Source organism: Plecotus auritus (genome assembly GCF_963455305.1).
Source record: "Plecotus auritus genome assembly, chromosome: 9".
Classification (NCBI taxonomy): Eukaryota; Metazoa; Chordata; class Mammalia; order Chiroptera; family Vespertilionidae; genus Plecotus; species Plecotus auritus.
In genome coordinates, this window is record NC_137783.1 from 121,719,983 (window position 1) to 121,739,675 (window position 19,693).

At 41.4% G+C, this 19,693-nt stretch overlaps 1 protein-coding gene and 1 long non-coding RNA gene across 2 annotated transcripts in view; one reads left to right on the forward strand and one right to left on the reverse strand.

Moving 5' to 3' along the window:
* Nucleotides 1-19,693, reverse strand: part of LOC308257607 — a 266,935-nt gene that overhangs the window by 217,680 nt on the left and 29,562 nt on the right. The window lies entirely within an intron of this gene.
* The window catches only part of PDE3B (phosphodiesterase 3B), a gene marked incomplete at its 5' end in the record, with an annotated part of 159,147 nt that overhangs the window by 118,774 nt on the left and 20,680 nt on the right, over nt 1-19,693 (forward strand). The window contains 6 exon segments of the mRNA XM_080687620.1: nt 447-523; nt 2,646-2,797; nt 3,558-3,695; nt 4,797-4,908; nt 6,877-6,990; nt 13,591-13,790. Of these exon segments, the coding sequence (XP_080543746.1) occupies nt 447-523; nt 2,646-2,797; nt 3,558-3,695; nt 4,797-4,908; nt 6,877-6,990; nt 13,591-13,790 (793 nt within the window).

Here is a 19,693-nt window from a genome sequence, read left to right on the forward strand (position 1 = left end):
TATATAGTAGAATGTATTCTAAATAAAACTCATTTCAGTGGTATCATTCATTTTCCAATGAAATGACCTCCATCTGAAGTGAAATATAGTTGTATTCTATTCATCATATCAGTAAATGTAAGAGAATTATTTCGTATACACTATTTTAGTGCCTGTTTATAATACCCAGTTCATATGGTGTTCATTCTCATTTCTGCTTAGATACTGTTTACTTCAGACATCAATGTTGGCTTTCAAAATATGTTACTTTCTTCAGGGTCACATAGATGCCTTCTAGGATAAATCCTTTTAAATTTATAGAGTTGGTATTATTAGAGTGTGTTGCAGTTGGGACCTTGGTTAAAAATTGAGCAGATTTTCTAATTGTACTTAGATTTTAAATTTTTCTCTCATTTTTATATATACATGTTTATATATGCATATATATTTATATTTCATTCTATAAGCTGTGGACATCAAATACTGAAATATGTTTCAACATCTGAATCAGAGTCGGGTACAGACTGCTGGAATGGGAAATTAGGTGAGTGTTTAACTTTATGAGCAATTTTTTACATTACTTTTTAGGATGAATAAATGAATGAGTTTAACTTCAGTTTATCCACCTTTAAAATGAACATTATGGTGTGTTTTTTATCTACTTCAGAGAGGAGTTATTAAGAACAAAGTATAAATAATAGATGGTGGAAGTATTTTGAAGAGTAAAAATGTCTGTACAAATGAATATTACCTTAGATGATGGGTTTGGCTCATAAATAGTGAAATAAAGTATAATAATGTTGAAATTTATACTGCACAATGTAAGGCCAAAAGGTTTGCATAATTTTTTATGGCACAGAAAGGACTTATTTTAAAATTTAATCATATCATTCTGAAATATTTTTTATGCTCAAACAAATAATATCTATGGTGATAAAATTATAGTATTTTTATAACATTAAACAATTGATGATCAAGCTTCCAATAATAGGTAGTTAACTTGCACCAACATTCCCCCTGAAAGTAGGTAGAAACGCTGTACAAATTATTAACGAAAAAAATCTGCTTGAAGCTCCTCAGAAATACCACTAGATCTGGAGGAGGATAGAAGTCCAAAAGAATGAATCTGGAGTTTGGGGCTACCAAAAGGGTATTTGCCATAGGTCCAGGGACTGGTAAAATGAGCATTCCTTTTGGTAGCGTCACCCTAGGAATATAAAAGTACAGAAATAGGTAGATCCTTTCAGGGATGGTAGGCTCCTAGGAATCTCTTTACATAGTTCTTCATTTTAAAGTGTGCAGTTCAGTAGTTTTGGCTCTTACATTTTAAAGTGCTGTTAGAAAAATAACAACAAAGACCAGTTCTTTAAAAACAACAACAACAACAACAACAACAACAAAAAACCTCTTCCAAAAAATAGACGAGCAAACTTCCTACTCATTCTGTAAGACCGGTGGTACCCTGATACCCTAACCACAGGCATCACAAGAAAACTACAGACCCCAGTGTGTCTTATAAGTATAGACACAAAAATCCTTAACATAATACTAGCAAACTGAGTCCAACAATATATGAAACCGTCACATCATGACTAAGATGTATTTATCCCAGAAATGCAATGGCAGTTTAATATTTGAAATCAATCAATATAATATGCCACATTAAAAAAATAAAGAGAAAAAAGCACATGATAATCTTAATAGATGCATAAAAAGCATGACAAAATCAAACAGCACTATTTCATTATAAAAACACTCAAAATAGTAATAACAGCGATTGGTTTTCTCGGGGATCAAATCTGCAACCCAGATACCTTGACCAGGAATCAAACCTGAGACTTTTCAGGGCATAGGCCAACACTCTCTGACCATTGGGCTACACCTGCCAGGGTTCAACATTATATTTTTAAGAATCATACATATTGTTACATGTGATTGTAGTTCTTTCTCTTTGCTCTGTAATGTTCAGTTGTTTGAGTACACTAGTTTATGTATTCTACTGTTTATGAGTTTTGGAAAAGTGTTTTGTTCAGGATATTACAAATAGAAGAAATAGGAATATTTTTATACATGTGGATGAATACTATTTAGCTAACAGTGCTGCTTCTCTTTTCCATGAGATTTGAGAAAAGGATATTTTTAATCACATTGTAGAGAAATAAGTCACACTTACGATACTGTGTTTTAATTTTTTTACCTACACGTTATATTCTTTTATAACTTGCTTCAATGGCAGATTTTTTTTCCTTTCCTCTTAATTTTCAATTACAGTTTACATTTAATATATGCTTTGATTTTTAGATGTGCTTTAATCTTATTTTCAGGTCTAAAATTCAAACAATTTCAGATGTTAGAAATTGTTTACATGATTGTAAAAAATGATTTGGGGACTTTTTTTTTGTTCTCACCTTTTTAAAGAATATTCACTCATCTCTTTCATCCATGAGTAGATATATCAGGTGAAGTGTTTGTATTGCACGAGCACAAGATGCATGGGCCAAATAGTCCAGCAAGATAGGATTAATGGTAATCAATGTTTTAATGTCATTCATTTAGATTTAATACCATAATGGTTCACTTTATCTGAATATTTTTTCAAATAATTTTTCTTACGAAACTATCCATGTAGGGGAAGTTTTATTTTTATATATGACTTTTTTTGAAAGGTGATGAAGACACCACCAATTTCTCAAAAGAATCACTCAGCCTTATAGAAGCTCAACAAGAAGTGGAAACAGAGAACAGAGACTGCAGAAAATTAATTTTGGAAGGTGATAATCACCTAACAGAAGAGGCACAGAATGAACAGCAACCAAATGTAAAACTTATAATTATGTTAAGGTGAAATATTAGTGCATAGTTTAGTTTTGTTATTTTTGCTCAGAACAATGTTTTTAATACTATGATATTTTGAAATTTTTTACTGAGAGTCACTCTATCACATTAAAGAAAACCTTGGTTAAAAAAGTAACTACTTCTAAACTCATTATCTGAGAACAACCAAGTGCATTCATTTTACAATGAACTCATTTTATTTAGTTTTAGAGTAGATATATAATAAAAAAAATCCACATGGAAAGTAATATATGTTAAGATCTGGGAAACATGTGTAGTCATTAAAAACAATGAAATAATCTACTTATTTAAAATAACACTTTTTTTGTTCTGAAAGTTCATAATTTAAGCTTTTTAGGTAAAAACTCATCCATTTTTCTTGGCAAGTTAATAAATGCCACTATAAGGACATAAGTTTCTATTATTCTTGTTACCTCTAAATTCTAAAAGGAAAATGGAATTGAGATTTCTATAGTGTTTCAGAAATATTTTTATTTATTTATAAAAGTGAAGAGTAAGAAATTTTCTGATATATAGAAGACATGTTTATATTTATGTGAAGATAGCATTCTACAAAGAGAAGAAATAGGAAGTACAGATTGTATTTGAGAGAAACGGTTGTAGAAAACAGAACTGACCACTTTTTAATGCTCAATTTTAAGTGTTCACATTTAGATATGGATTTAACAATATTTATAAAAGATAATATTGGTTTGGATCTCTCCCCACCCCCGTATGTACAGACTGAACAGGAAGCATCAGTGGACCCGATTTTAATAGAAGATTATGATTCATTAATAGAAAAGATGAACAACTGGAATTTTCAAATTTTTGAACTTGTAGAAAAAATGGGAGAGAATTCAGGAAGAATCCTCAGTCAGGTTTGTTTCAAATCCCCACTACTTTTTTATTATAAATATAATTTATAAATTATAAATAAAAAGCAGAATCTAAAAATGTATAATGTTGGTTTATGCAGAAATTCAACATTTTTTATTGAATTATTATTTTCACAAATGAAGTTTCCAGTAGAAAATTTGAAAACATATATATAAGTGAAAAGTATTTGTAATAATGGGATTTAATTTTAACTAAAGTAATAAAGTTTTACTTTATATTGAATCTGTAGGTTGAAAAAAGAAAAAGGTGATTAATGATTAAGTGCTAACCAGTGAAACTTATGCTTCGTGCTTTTTTTCACCTGCCCTCCTTTATCTTTTACTCAAGACCAAATAGTTCATTTCTAGCTAAAACAATGAAAAAATATGTCCCTTTTACTACCCAGACTTGAGGTTGTCCCTGATGGGTTCATACAATAGTATCAGATTAACCTTCTAAAAATATCACCCTTGCCCTAACCGGTTTGGCTCAGAGGATAGAGCGTCGGCCTGCGGACTGAAGGGTCCCAGGTTCCATTCCGGTCAAGGGCATGTACCTTGGTTGCAGGCACATCCCCAGTAGGGGGTGTGCAGGAGGCAGCTGATCGATGTTTCTCTCTCATCGATGTTTCTAACTCTCTATTCCTCCCCCTTTCTCTCTGTAAAAAAATCAATAAAATATATTAAAAATATATATATCACCCTCATTAACAACAAAATATCTTATTTATGAAACATAAGAACAGAATAAATTATGTGGAAGGTATATAAGTTCATCTCATTGAAGTCTTTAGAGACAAAAACATGACTTCTTTTAACACCTAGGACTAGAATAGAATTCATATGCCCTTCAATAAATTATGAATAATGGGAAAATTTTAAACTAGAACATGACATGGTAATCTTTCTTTGGTTTTCATGGGCTTTCGGGTAATGGCTTCCTTTTTCATGTTTTCAAAAGATCTCATTGTAGGGGAATTTTAAATTATTAACTTAAAGATATGTACATGGTTAATATTGCTAAATGTAAATCACAAAAACATATACTCAACTACAAATAGAAATTCTGATTTTAAAGTAAACTTTATTTTAATTGATATTTAGGTTATGTATACCTTATTTCAAGACACTGGTTTATTGGAAATATTTAACATTCCCACTCTACAATTCATGAACTATTTTCGTGCATTAGAAAATGGCTATCGAGACATTCCTTGTAAGTATTAACATGTCTTATTATTTAAGTTCAAATAATAGTGGTTTTTAAACCCTTTATTATTTTTCCCTTCAGATAGTCACTAAACACTTTTAAATTACATGTTTGGGAAAGTTTTAAATAGAAATTTAAAAAGAAAATCTGTATCCTACTATTTAAAGTTAACTGACAACTGTTAACATTTTGATACATGTTCTTTAAGACTTTTTTCTTGTATGTTTATTTTTTATAAAGTAAATCATAATATCAATACCTATTTATAGTCTGCTTTCACTTACTACGTGATGTACATCTTTGTTAATATTTGAGTGCCTAATATGGACATAGGCAATAGGATGGTGAAGACCTGGAGGGGTGGGTATGGGCTGAGAGAAGGGGGTGAAAGGGTAGGGAAATGGGAGATATCTGTAATATCAATAATAAAAAAATATATTTAAAAAAGAAACAAATCTATTACCTATTACTAATAAAAAGAAAAGAAAAGTTTCTGGATCTAACTTTTCTAAATTTCAGTTTTCAAGTTTGTAAATGGGAATAATAGTACTTACTCCATAGGTAGTTTAATCTATATAAATAATGCACACATCAGAATTCATGGAACATAGTAAATGGTCAATAACAAGTGATTATGACTAGAGGCCCAGTGCACAAAATTCATGCACAGGGGGAAGGGGTGTCCCTCAGCCCGGCCTGCACCCTCTTTAATCTGGGACACCTTGGGGGATGTCCGACTGCCAGTTTAGACCCGATCACAAAGGGATCGGGCCTAAACCGGCAGTCGGACATCCCTCTCACAATCCGGGACTGCTGGCTCCTAACTGCTCACCTGCATGCCTGCCTGATTGCCCCTAACCCCTCCCCTGCCGGCCTGATTGATGCTTAACTGCTCCCCTGCTGGCCTGATTGCCCCAATTGCTCTCCCCTGCCAGCCCGATTGCCCCCAACTACCCTGTCTGTCCCTGCCAGCCTGATGGCCCCCAGCTGCCCTCCCCTGAAGGCCTGTTCACCCTAACTACCCTCCCCTGCAGTCCTGTTGGCCCCCAACTGCCCTCCCCTGCCAGCCTGATCGCCCCCAACTGCCCTCCCCTCCTGGCCTGTTCGCCCCCAACTGCCCTCCCCTGATAGCCATCTTGTGATGATATTGCATGAGGGCATTACACCACCTAGACTTTTATGATATAGTATAAGCTCCTAGTGTATTAAATCATGCTCTGAAGCCTTAACACTTAGTATTGTATCATCTCCCAATTCTACATAAGTACGCATTAAATATTGGTTGAAGTATTGATTTTTTATTGAATTTCAGCTAGGACTATAATCATTAGATTAACAAAGGTTATCTTATTTAATCTTTCTGGGAAAGGTTGTATTATCTGCCGTTCACAGGTGAAGTTAAAAACTCAGAAGGATCTTTCCCAAGATTATAAAATTATAAATAGCAAAGCTGGGTTTTACTTGTAGACCTCACACAGTGGTATTTCAGTAAACAAATGTTTTCTTGATCATGTGCTGTGTCAGACACTCTTCTGAATGTGTTCATATACCATTAAACATTTAACCCTTATAGAAGAGCTGAGAAATAGGTGTTTATCATTCTTTTTTATGGGTGGATCAAGGAATGTTCAAGTATCCAGAATTTTAACTGTTCTATGCATCCATGTGCAAAAATAGGTCTTCATAATCTAAACACTGTTTACAATTTTTTTTGAAGCTACAACCTTAAATACCTTTTCTGTGCCTTTAAATTAGCCCTGGTTACCTTTCCTTTTCTATGACCCCTTTATTGTGTTTTCATAGTGTGAGTTGAGGCTTTTTAAAATAAGATGAAACAAAAATATAATTGTGGGAAATCATTCTAAGCCATGTATTTTATATGTGGGGATAACTAAAAAGTATTATACTTTTTAAAATGTCTTATGGTAAATGCAATAGAATAATCATTTTTAAAAATCATTTTGGTGACTTTAGATCACAATCGTATACACGCCACAGATGTCCTACATGCAGTTTGGTATCTGACAACAAGGCCAGTTCCTGGCTTACAGCAAATCCACAGTGATCATGGAACAGGAAACACAACAGGTACTTCCTTCTGCAGATCTTCCTTTTAAGTAATAAAATTAATTAATCAAGCTACCTATTTTCATTACCTTTCAAATTTTTCATTAAGTACCTTTGATACAAAGGGACACCACTCATCTTAAGGGCTAAGTTAAGATCCAGTACTGCTGGGTCTACCAAGTCTCTTCTGTGTCCCATCCTGGTGATACACCATTGAGGTAACTACTATCCCGAATATTATATTACTAGAGGACCTGTGCACAGATTTGTGCACTGGTGAGGTCCATCGTCCTGGTCTGCGGGGATCAGGCCAAAACCAGCTCTCTGACGTCCCCTGAGGGGTCCTGGATTGCGAGAGGGTACAGGCCAGGCCAAGGGACCCAACCAGTGCACAAACGTGGCCAGGGAGGGACCACAGGAGGGCTCCAGGGCAGGTCTGGCTCATCTTGCCCAGTTGCAATTGGCCAGACCCCAGCAGCAAGCTAACCTACCAGTCAGACCACCTTCCCCCTGGTGGTTAGTGCACGTCATAGCAACTGATCAAATGACAGTTGGACATTTAGAATATTAGGCTTTTATTATATAGGATGATAATCATTTCTTTGCTTTCTTTTAATTCTTGTTTTTTTGTTTTAGATATATCATGTAAATATAAAATATATAATATTCCCATTATTTGAAAGCCTCACATATGTATTTAAATGATGAATTACAAAACCTTTTCAAATTTTGCTCCCAAAGAAGTTCCTTCTGTTCCTCATCATAGTATAATTATTGATGCAAATATAATGAATTATAACATTCATGGTTCTCTTATTCTAGCTCATAAAAGAGTGGAGATATGTTTTGGATCTCTAAAAAAAAAAAAAGAAAGAAAGAGAAAAAGAAAGGAGAGCCTGGCTGTTGTGACTCAGTAGTTGAGTATTGACCCATGAATCAAGAGTTCAGTTCACAGGTTCAATTCCTGGTCAGGACACATGCCTGGATTTTTATCTTGACACCCAGTAGGGGGCGTAGAGGAGGCAACTGATGTTTCTTAGTGATGTTTCTCTCTCTCCCTCTCCCTCTCAAATCCATAAAAAAAATGAAATAAGAGTGAAGGAAGAGGGAAGAAATACTTCAATAATATACAGACACATGCACACACGAACATAATTTGCTCAGTAACAAACGTCTGAGAAATATTATCAGACTAATCAGTGTAAATGTGATAGACAGCCATTGCTTTACATTCTTTGGTACTTCAGTCTAAAGTACTGCCATTATTTGTTTGATGGAATTGCCTATGTTCATTTGTCTGCCATTTATATTTTACTCTTTTCTAGTGCTCTGTTCCTTCCAGTGGTTCTGTGCTTCCATGAGAGATCACTTTCTTTAGCTTTTGTTTGTAGGTGTATTTATTTTGTCTTAGAAGAATTTGAAGATTCCATCTTCTGACTTCAGTAGTTTCTCTTGACAAATTGGCCTAAAGTCTTATTTCTCCTTAAAACTAGTATGTTCCTTTTCACTTTGACTATGATGTACTCAGGTATTTTGCATTCATACTGCTTGGTGTTCAGTGAACTTATTGAATATGTTGATTAATATTTCTTATTGATATCTCTCATGTTCTTTAAAATTCCAGTCTTTGCCCATTGCTCAATTCCAATTTTTAGGGCACTGTTACAGCAGTACTCCATTTCCAGTACCAAAATCTGTGTTCAGTTTCCCATTCTGCTGTAACAGATTACTATGGACTTACTTAGTGGCTAAAAACAATACAAATTTATTATCTTACAGTTCTGGAAGTCAGAAGTCCAAAGTCAGTCCAGATGGGCTAAAATCCAGGTGTCAATGTGATTACTTCCTTCTAGAGTCTCTACTAGAGAATTCCTTTCCTTGCCTCCTCCATCTTTTAGAAGCCACCTGTGTCCCATGGTTCATAGCCCCTTTTTCAAAGAGAGCAGCTTAGCATCCTCAAGACCCTCAGACCCTACCGTTTCCTCCTTCCAAGGTATTAGCAAAAAGTGGGCCATCTACAACCTTGTCTTTCTGTCTAGAGTACACTACCTTGATAGTTAATCTCCTACTGTTAGTCTCTTTCGTAATCTGCACAGGTTGAGAATTTCCCAAATTATCAAGTCCTGGTTCTTTTTGGTTATCCAGTTCTCTCTTTCCTCTCACATCCTATCTAATAAAAGGGCAATATGCAAATTAACCATCACAAATATGGCGGCACCCACAGCCACAAGATGGTGGTGCCCAGTCCTCTCAGCCCTGTCAGAGTCCCCCAGTCCCAGGGGGGCGGCCGCTGAGAGTGGGCAGCATGAGCAGCCTGGCGGAATGCTTGTGTCATTGCCACGGCGACGAGGCAAGCATTCCACCCACGCCCAGCCGCAGATGGGCCTCTGCGCCTCGGAGAGCCTCTGGGCAACGGGTGCGGCCAGGCCCCGCAGAGAGCTACTGGCACACCAATTCGTTCACAGGGCTACTAGTTTTACTATAAACAGTAAGAAACTAGGCTATATTTTCAACACTTTGCTTGGAAATCGCCTCAGCTAAATATCTAAGTTCATCTTTATAAGTTTTGTGTTCTGTATTAACTGCAACACATTATTCGGATGAGCTTTCTGCTGTAATAGCAATAATCTCCTAATTTCCAATGTTCCTCATTTTTTCTGAGTCCTCAGGGCAGTGTACCTAATAGCTCTTTTCTACCACTAGCCTGTTCATGGTGACTTAAGTATTTATTCCATGGTCCTCACTTCCTTCAGAGTTCTTACTGGCAGTGTTATAAGTCCCTATACACATTGTTATGGAATCAAGTATCTGTAGAAGACAGGGCATTGGGAGACCAAGTAGCTGTTGAAATGGAAAAATATGGTGAAGACAAGGACTACTAAGATGTGTTGCCTTTTTCTGATTGCATTGGAGAACTAATAGAAATGATTATGACACCAAAAACACAAGCAACAAAAACAAAAATCAGATTTCCAGTGCGGTGGTGTGCCAGGACTGGCTCCGAGACGGCTGGGAAGGCCCAACAGGGAAGGTGGCTGGGTGGGGGGGCACTCCTCCCCTCTCTCTCAGAGAGAGGTGCCCCCCCCCCCCAGCAGCGCTTGCCGAATCCACGTGTGAGTCTAACACAAACACGTGAATCAGGGGCTCACAGGAAAGCCACAGTGGCGCAATGAAGGTCGCTGCCCCCCATCCCCATGGGTGGCGACGGTAGAGGTGGGATCCCGAGTGCGCATGATCAGCCCCTCTCCCCGCCCTGCTGAGGAGGTGGAGCATGAGCGCACGTGTTAGGAACCGAAAGATGGTGAACTGTGCCTGGGCAGGGAGAAGCCAGAGGAGACTCTGGTGGACGTCCGTAGCGGTCCTGACATGCAAATGGGTCATCCGACCTGGGTATAGGGGCAAAAGACTAATTGAACCATCTAGTAGCTAGTTCCCTCCGAAGGTTCCCTCAGGATAGCTGATGCTCTCGCAAACCTGACGCATGCAGTTTTATCCGGTAAAGCAAATGATTAGAGGTCTTGGGGCCAAAACGATCTCAACCTATTCTCAAACTTTAAATGGGTAAGAAGCCCAGCTCGCTGGCGTGGAACTGGGCATGGAATGCGAGTGCCTAGTGGGCTACTTTTGGTAAGCAGAACTGGCGCTGAGGGATGAATGGAAGGCCTGTTTAAGGTGCCCAATGCCGATGCTCATCAGGCTCCAGAAAAGGTGTTGGTTGATATAGACAGCAGGATGGTGGCCATGGAAGTGGGAATCCGCTAAGGAGTGTGTAACAACTCACCTGCTGAATTCACTAGCCCTGCAAATGGATGGCGCTGGAGCGTCGGGCCCATACCGGCCGTGGCTAGCAGTGGTTCGGAGAAAAAGGGGGATGGGAGCCCGGTCGGAGGGGTGTGGGTGTGGGGTTCGCGCCCCCTTACTCCCGGCACCCACCCACCCGTGCAAGCGATGCAGAGACGAGTAGGAGGGCCGCTGCGGTGAGCCTTGAAGCCTAGGGCGCGGCCCAGAGGGAGCCACCACAGGAGCAGATCTTGGTGGCAGCAGCAAATATTCAAACGAGAACTTTTAAGGTCGAAGTGCAGAAGCGTTCCATGTGAACAGCAGTTGAACATGGGTCAATCAGTCCTGAGAAATGGGCGAGCGCCATTCTGAAGGGACAGGCAATGGCCTCCGTTGCCCTCAGACTATCAAAAGGGAGTTGGGTTCAGATCCCCGAATCCGGAGTGGCGGAGACGGGCGCCGGGAGGCATCCAGTGCGGTAACGCAACCGATCCCAGAGAAGCAGGCAGGAGCCCCAGGGAGAGTTCTCTTTTCTTTGTGAAGGGCAGGGCACCTCGCCTCGGCCTAGCAGCCAACTTAGAACTGGTGTGGGCCAGGGAAATCCGACTGTTTAATTAAAACAAAGCATGGCAAAGGCCCGGGTGTTGACATAATGTGATTTCTGCCCAGTGCTCTGAATGTCAAGTGAAGAAATTCAGTGAAGTGCGAGTAAATGGCGGGAGTAACTATGACTCTCTTAAGGTAGCCAAATGCCTCATCGTCTAATTAGTGACGCGCATGAATGGATGAACGAGAGAGTCCCACTGTCTCTACCTACAACCCAGCGAAACCACAGCCAAGGGAATGGGCTTGGCGGAATCTTTGGGGAAAGAAGACCCTGTTGAGCTTGACTCTAGTCTGGCACGGTGAAGAGACATGAGAGGTTTAGAATAAGCGAGGGAGTGGGGTTGGGGGGCCGCTGGTGAAATACCACTACTCTGATCGTTTTTTTCACCAGCCTGGTGAGGGGGTGCGGGGGCGAGCCCGAAGGGGCTCTTGCTTCTGGCGCCAAGCGTCAGGCCTTGCCAGCGGGGCTTGACCCACTCCAGGGTCAGTGCCTGGTGGGGAGTTTGACTGGGGCGGTGCACCTGTCAAACGGTAAGGCCGGTGTCCTAAGGCGAGCTCAGGGAGGACAGAAACCTCCCGTGGAACTGAAGGGCAAAAGCTCGCTTGATCTTGATTTTCAGTACGAATACAGACCGTGAAAGCAGGGCCTCACGATCCTTCTGACCTTTTGGGTTTTAAGCAGGTGTCAGAAAAGTTACCACAGGGATAACTGGCTTGTGGCGGCCAAGTGTTCATAGCAACTTTGCTTTTTGAGCCTTCGGCTCTTCCTATTATTGTGAAGCAGAATTCACCAAGCATTGGATTGTTCACCCAGTGATAGGGAATATGAGCTGGGTTTAGACCGTCATGAGACAGGTTAGTTTTACCTTACTGATGATGTGTTGCCATGGTAATCCTGCTCAGTATGAGAGGAACCGCAGGTTCAGACATCTGGTATGTGCTTGGCTGAGGAGCCAATAGGGCAAAGCTACCATCTGTCGGATTATGACTGAACGCCTCTAAGTCAGATCGCGCCCAGGCAGATGGATGGAGCCTCGGATGGCCTCAGATAGCTGTCCCTGCTGGTGGGCAGCGCGCCCCGCTTTCTGTGGGGACCGGTCCTGTGGGGAGAGCCCTTCGTCCTGGGAAACGGGGTGTGGCAGGAAAGGGGGACACCCCCTCGTCCTTCACGCAACGCATGTTCATGGGGAACCGTGTGCTAAACCATTCATAGAGGACCTGCTTCTGGGTCAGGGTATTGTACGTAGCAGAGCAGTTCCCTTGCTGCAATCTATTGAAAGTCAGCCCTGGACACAAGTGTTTGTCCTGCTCCTGTCCTCTCTCTTTCCCAGGGGACGGCCACCCTCCTGCCGGGGGCGAGGGAAGGAGGGAAGGAGGGGCGGGGGGGAAACCGTGCATGTGGAGCCTCCTCTCCAGACCCCGCCAGGGGCCTTTGGGTCCCAGGCTGGGATGGGGAAGTGGGGGTGGGTGGAAGTGGGGGTGGGTGGCAGCGGCCGCAGCCCCTTTCCCAGGGGGTCTGAGGGCCAGCTCCCTCCTCCCCATTTTTCTTTGTCCATCTCCGAGGAGCCCTGTCAACCAGCACTCCCAAAAAACCTCCGGCTGGGGGGACGGTTGCCTGGTGACTCCATTTGACCCGATAGCCGGGCCAGACATAGTCTCCGGCAGCAGGTCAGAGTGGTCGGGTTGACCAATTGTCTGTGGAGATGAGATTGGGGATGGGGGACTGGTGATTATGCGGGGCCGAGGCTGAGGAGCGGATGAATGTTGACAGATACTTTAAAGAAAAAAAATCAATTAAGTAGAACTAGGTCAAACTAAAAAACTGTACATCAAAGAAAACAAAAATAAATACAGCATACAGAATAAGGGAGAGTTTTTTCAAACTACATACTGGATAAGGGGTTAATGTCTAAAAATAAATGAAGAACTCACACAACTCAATAAAACCCAAAAAATCTGATTAAAAAATGGACATTGTTCTAAAGATGACATCTAAATGGCATCAGGTATACAAAAAGATACTGAACATCATTAATTATTAGGGAAATACAAATCAAAACTACAATGAGATCCCCTAACACTTGTTAGGATGGCTTGTTATTGTTTAAGTCCTTGTTTATAAATAGAATCTAATTCATATAAGTAAACATAAGATAATCATATTGCCTATGGGGAGTCCCCTCAGCCTCATTGTGAGAAGGCTGTATGTCTAATGCTCTTTTGCTTGTTCCTCAGAGTCTGATGATAGAATTAACCCTGGGCAGATTGCTTACATTTCTTCGAGGAGCTGCTCAATCCCAGATGAGAGCTATGGCTGCCTGTCTTCAAACATTCCTGCGTTGGAATTGATGGCTTTGTATGTGGCAGCTGCCATGCATGATTACGACCACCCAGGGCGGACAAATGCATTTCTAGTGGCTACAAATGCCCCTCAGGTAGGAAATACTTTTTCAGAAAGTTTAAAGAGTGATTCTGGAATTTTACAATCATTCTGTGTATTCTTTTGTATAATATTCTCCAGTTCAATCATATGGCCATTACCTCGACATGGAATTGGATGTTAACACGTGGCATTGACATGATGTGTACTAAAAATTAGGGGGAAAAATCTTCAATTAGAAAAGAACATGTTTATGAAAGAGTGACTCATTGTTTTATGACATTCTGGAGTTCTTGTTTTCAGTACTTTTGCCTTTGATCAAAATGTAAGACTCATTCTTCCTTCTGGCAAGGTCTTTTTATGGCTAGAAGCTATAATGATGAGCAACTGTTATTTTTGTTGTCTTCTTTTTCCTCTAAAACATGCCTTAATACTCAGGTCTAAATCTCTTAAATCTGAATATATTAATATGTGTAAAAATTCTTCTAGTACCACCTCATTTTTTTAATCCAGTACAGCTGAGAAGGTGCAACATTACTGTACAGTCAAAATTTGCATAATAGATAGGAATTCCCAACAAATGGATACTCGTTTTAATAGTTTTAAGCATTAGGACTTGGAACCAAGTACTTGATTTTAAGTAGAATTTAGTGTGCATGTTTGTTTGAGCAGCTGATTCCTTTATATTCTTGGTCTAAGTGTGAGCCTTAGAGTGAATTCATCTTTTTCACTTTGTCATTCTGTATTTATTTAAACCTCAGTTCTGATTCTTTCATCTTCTGTAGCCATTCTCTGTGTTCCTTTTCTCACTTTTGTTAACGTAAAAAAAAAAAACATTGAAACCTGTAAAGAATTTTTGTGAGTTTATTTGAGCCAAACTGTCAACATATGCTGGGAAGCAGAACCTCAACGAATTGAGATAATGTTCTGGAGAATGGCGGGTTACATTTGTATTTATACATTGTAATCAAAGGAGGGATGTATGTGGGTTACATGAAATTCATTGGTGATAGATTAAGGAGGTGGGATAAAGCAAAGCCGGGGGGGGGGGGGGGGGGCGGGCAGGGGCGGGGAACCCCTGGGATTGGATAAAAAGTAAAATGATGGACACATACTTAGGTGGGTGCAGGACATATCTGTCCTGGCGCCCAGCCCATTTGGTTGTGCCCCAGGGGCTCCAGAAAAAGGGAAGTTACAAGTTACCCAGACATTTCAAGGGTATGTTATCATAAATGCAAAAAGACAGATAGGCTCAGTTAAGGTAAAGGTTGACCTTGTCAGTGAAGATACCAGCCTAGGACCTAACTGCCCATCATAACTGCTTTTAGTTAAAGTTTAATTTCAGACCATCCTTTGTGGTTCCTTTAGGTCTCTGAGTTTGCAAGACTGCCATGCAGGCCTCCCCTGAGCTTGTCAGGTCAGCATGTGGCCCCTTTCATCTACACTTTTATCCCTTTCACAAAGTCTCACTTTAAAATATAGGGGATAGATTCTTTAGCCACAATAAGAGTAGGATTCAAGTACGATTCGGAGATGAGTGGGAGGAGAATGTTAAAAGTGATGTGTAATTCATTTTCCCCATTGAGACTTTTATCTATTAAAAGCTCATGATTTCCATAGGTAACTAATTAAAAAATAAATTTCAACCTAATATTTATTCTCTTTCAAAGAAATTACCCACTAAGGAGCACATATTTCCTCATTTACAGTTCCATTCTGCAAAAATCAATGCCCATTCTCTCTAGCCCAATACTTCATAATTTTTGCAAATCTTCTGGTGAGTCAAACTCGGGCAGTAGCGGCATAATGGAAAAAGTACTGATCTTGGGATCTGCTGGCCTGTGTTTGATTTCTGGTTACCACGTATTAGTTCTGTGACCTTAGGCAAATCAGCCTTATCTTTCTGACCCTCAAAATATGTACCTGATATGGTTAAGGGTAAAAGGAGGTAACATATGGAAAGTTTTCTTCCATTTTATGTATTTGAGAACCTCCTGAACTACATAATCACGTAGAAAGAAATGACTCACTGTTCTTTTCCACGCTCTGCTTTTATTAGCTTTGAGCGTAGGTGAGTCAGACTTGTTTATTACTTTTCCTTCAAGAATATTAAAAATGAATGAATTCTAGAGTTACCTCTCTCACTTGCAGAGAATTTTTTTTAAAAAGCTGTTATAATGTATAAAGTTTATACTCAAAACTTGTTCTAGTTCCTAACTTCCCATTGTGAAGAATTGCCAACAGATGAAGCAGTGGGAAGCTCTGGAAGGAAAGGAAGTAGATGAGAGAGTTCAGCTACCGAAAAAGTACAGCCTTTCACCCTGTCTCCTTGCTTACGTCCAGCTCCCCCTTAGTCTGTTCTCCACACACAGCAGCCAACGTGTGACTGTGTACGTTGAGTTACGTTGCTTTCTGTTCCAAACCCTTCAGTGATATTCACCACATTCCTAGTAAGTCACTAGGACAGCGCAGAAGGCCCAGACTTAAACCCCATTAAGTCTGCCTTTTTCGTATTCTCTCAGGCCTAGCCTCACTGGCCTCCTTGCTGTTTTCTCCTGTACCTAGGCACCCTCCCCGAGAGCTGTTCCTGTTCTGTCCTCCCTGCCCAGGGTGCTCTTGCCCCACATGTCCATGGAGCTCACTTTGTCATGTCCTTCCATCTAAAATTTCAGAAGCTCCTTCCTGGCACTCATTATGCTCCTTCCTGCTTTATTTTTTCCATAGCAATGATTGTTTAGATATTCTGCATTCTATTCATGTATGATGTCTTCCCTCAGTAGAATATAAGATTCCATAAGGGCAGGGATTTATGTCTCTTTTATTCCCTAACTAGTGACCCAGTGCACGAAATTCGTGCACATTAAAAGGGGATTAATTAGAGGAAATAATTTGATATTGCTATTTGCCCTTTCTCTATAATAGAAGTGTCAGAGATGAAAGAAAATTAGTAAAATGCATATGAAAACCTTGTTCCTGTCAGAGTGTCTGGGGCTCACTATGGGACCCAGAGTCAAGTCCCCACCCACCCACATGCACCTAAAAATCGCGTGAGACCCAGACCCGGCTGCACCCCCCCCTTGGGCTAGAACCAGACCTGGCCAGTCCCCCCCTTGTCAAGCCCTGCCGGGCAGGGGGTGTAGCCTCAGGTCCCCTGGCCCAGCGCCAGGATGGGGGCTGTGGCCTGAGGGTCCCCCAGCCCAGACCGGAGCGGGGAGCATACCTTGAGGTCCTCCGTCAAGCCCCGCCAGGTGGGGGACACAGCCTGAGATCCCCTATAAAGCCCCGCTGGGTGGGGGGCATGGCCTGGGGTTCCCCGTCAAGCCCCACCAGGCAGAGCAGTGCAACCTCAGGTCCCCTGACAAGCCCCGCTGGGCAAGGGCATGGCCTGAGTTCCCCTGACTCACCACTGGGGGTGCACCTTGAGGTCCCCTGTCAAGCCCCACTGGGGCAGGTGGAGCAGCCTGAGGTCCCCGGTCAAGCCCTGCCAGGTGGGTGGCGCGGCCTGAGGTCCCCTGTCAAGCCCCCACTGGGCAGGGGGTGCGGTCTGAGGTCCCCCGGCCTGGTTCCGGGGTGGGGGCGTGGCCTGAGGTCCCCTGGACTGGCTATGGAGCGGGGGGAGCAGCCTGAGGTCCCCTAGCCCAGCAGCAGGACGGGAAGCACACCTTGAGGTCCCCCGTCAAGCCCTGCTGGGCGGGGGGGCGTGGCCTCAGGTCCCCTGGCCTGACACTGGGACTGGGGTGTGACCTGAGGTCGCCCAGCCTGACACTAGGGCGGGGGGCAGGGCCTGAGGTCCCCTGTCAAGCCCTGCCGAATGGGGGGCACGGCCTGAGGTCCCCTGTCAAGCCCCAAAGGGGCTGGGGAGGCCGTAGTCTCAGTTCCCTGCTGATTGCTTGTTAAGGCTCCTTATGGGAACTTGGCCTCAGCTGTGGGTGCAGCCATCTTTGTGATGGAGTGATGGTCAAGTAGCATATTCCCTCTTTATTAGATAGGATACCTAGACCAGTAGTACCTCACACACAAAAGACATTCAGTAAGTATTTGTTGAATGCTGAAGGACACCTGATTTCTTTGCTCTGCAGCACCACTAGCTTGTCTGAAATGTACTCAGTTCTTCCCAGAGTAATGAAATTCCTAACACCTGCCTCAGCTAGCGCCTATGAGATAAGGACTCTTTTGTGAAAGCCTGAGGCTCAGTGTGTTTATTAGGTAAATAAAGTAGGTTCTCTCATCTTGGGGAGCTCAGTGGGTCTAATTAAGCCATAATTAGTAAAAGATATCATTGCTCCAGTGCAGTGGTCGGCAAACTGCGGCTCGCAAGCCACATGAGGCTCGCGAGCCTGGTCTGCCGCTCTGTTGACTAATGAGTTTACCGACCACTGGGATAGGGGCTTAATCACAAGGAACAACAACAGCCTGTAATTATTGGAATCGAGAGTCTAGGTCAGTGGTCAGCAAACTCATTAGTCAACAGAGCGGCAAACGGCTGCTCGCAAGCCACCGCAGTTTGCCGACCACTGCTCCAGTGTATTATAAAAAATAATACCACCATTAAGTATTCCTCTTCGTTCTTATGGTAAAGAACATATGCTGGGAAGACAGGAGGATTATTTTGAATCTTTTCCATGAAAGAAGGTAACATATTTAGTAAAATTTAAGCTGGAGGGATATCAGTATTAAAATTCTGAGATTTCTTAGATATTTCCAAATGAAAAGTAGGCTAAAAGAAGGAGATTAGTGCTTGAAGTATTAATAGTTTGATGAAATTTAGGGTAAAAGGAAATAAAATTTCAAGTTGGGACCTGTAAACCTCATACAGTCAAAATATGGATCAAGATGGTGACTAACTAACCACATGCATTTGTCTCCCCTTCCTCCTGATTAAAATGACAGTAAGGGGTGAAGCTCAAGGTGGGAGGGTGTTAGCACCAGTAGATTAAAGAATTTTATTACTATTTTTAGAAAATGAGAAACAGATGGCTAAATATTGAGACATGGAAGAGGGGCTACAGACTAAGTGGAACTCTAGAGGAAGTCCAGATGCCTTTGTGCCTGCCCCCGTGCACACACACACACACAGGCTTGCTCTCACTTAAGTGCACATGCCTGTAAGCAAAGCTGCTGCAGCCCTGCATTTACCTCCAGGCAGAAAAGTCAGCTCTTAGATACTAAAGGAAACTGCCTGGAGAGAAATACTAGTGTGGGTATTAGTATTCCAAAGTAAATCCTTCTCATTCTGGAAGCTGAACAGCTGGCACCCAGTCTGGTAATTCTAGAGCAAAACCTGCTGGGTAGCAAGCCCCAAACACATTCACATCCTTCCCAATTAAAGAAGAAACTTGGCAATAAAGCATACATAGTGCAGAAGAAAGTCACCAAGCAATCTAGAATTCATTTTCTTATATCAACAGAAAACCAAGGATTTCCAGACTTTAATCGGTAACTTGGAAAGAAAAGGCTAAAGTGAACAGAATTAACTGAATACAGGATAATCTAGGGAATAGAAAAGCACTGAATGTTTGTTTTTTTTAAAGTTCTCAGAGAATTTGGAAAAGACTGCATCCACAATAACAAACTATGGAAAAGAAAACAGTGCTCTTAGAAGCTAAAAATACTGCAGAAATTTTTTTAATCAATAAGCATTGGAAGTAAAGTCAGACCATTTCCCCCTAAATACAGACTAAAATGATAAAGACATGGAAAGTATGCAGAAGGAAAAAAGGCATAGGGGACTAGGTCAAGATCTGACTATTGGAAGTTCCTGAAACAGTTGAGTCTTTGGGTTGAGGTATTCATCAAATGCCAGAAGTTGGGGGTGGGGAGAGAAAAATCCCCCAAACCTACCCATGTTATGTCATGGTAAAATTTCAGAACAATCGAGACTTTTTATTATTATTTCTGAGTGGATGAAAACAACACGGGAACCAGAGTTAAGACCCCACCCACCCACGTGTGCATCGA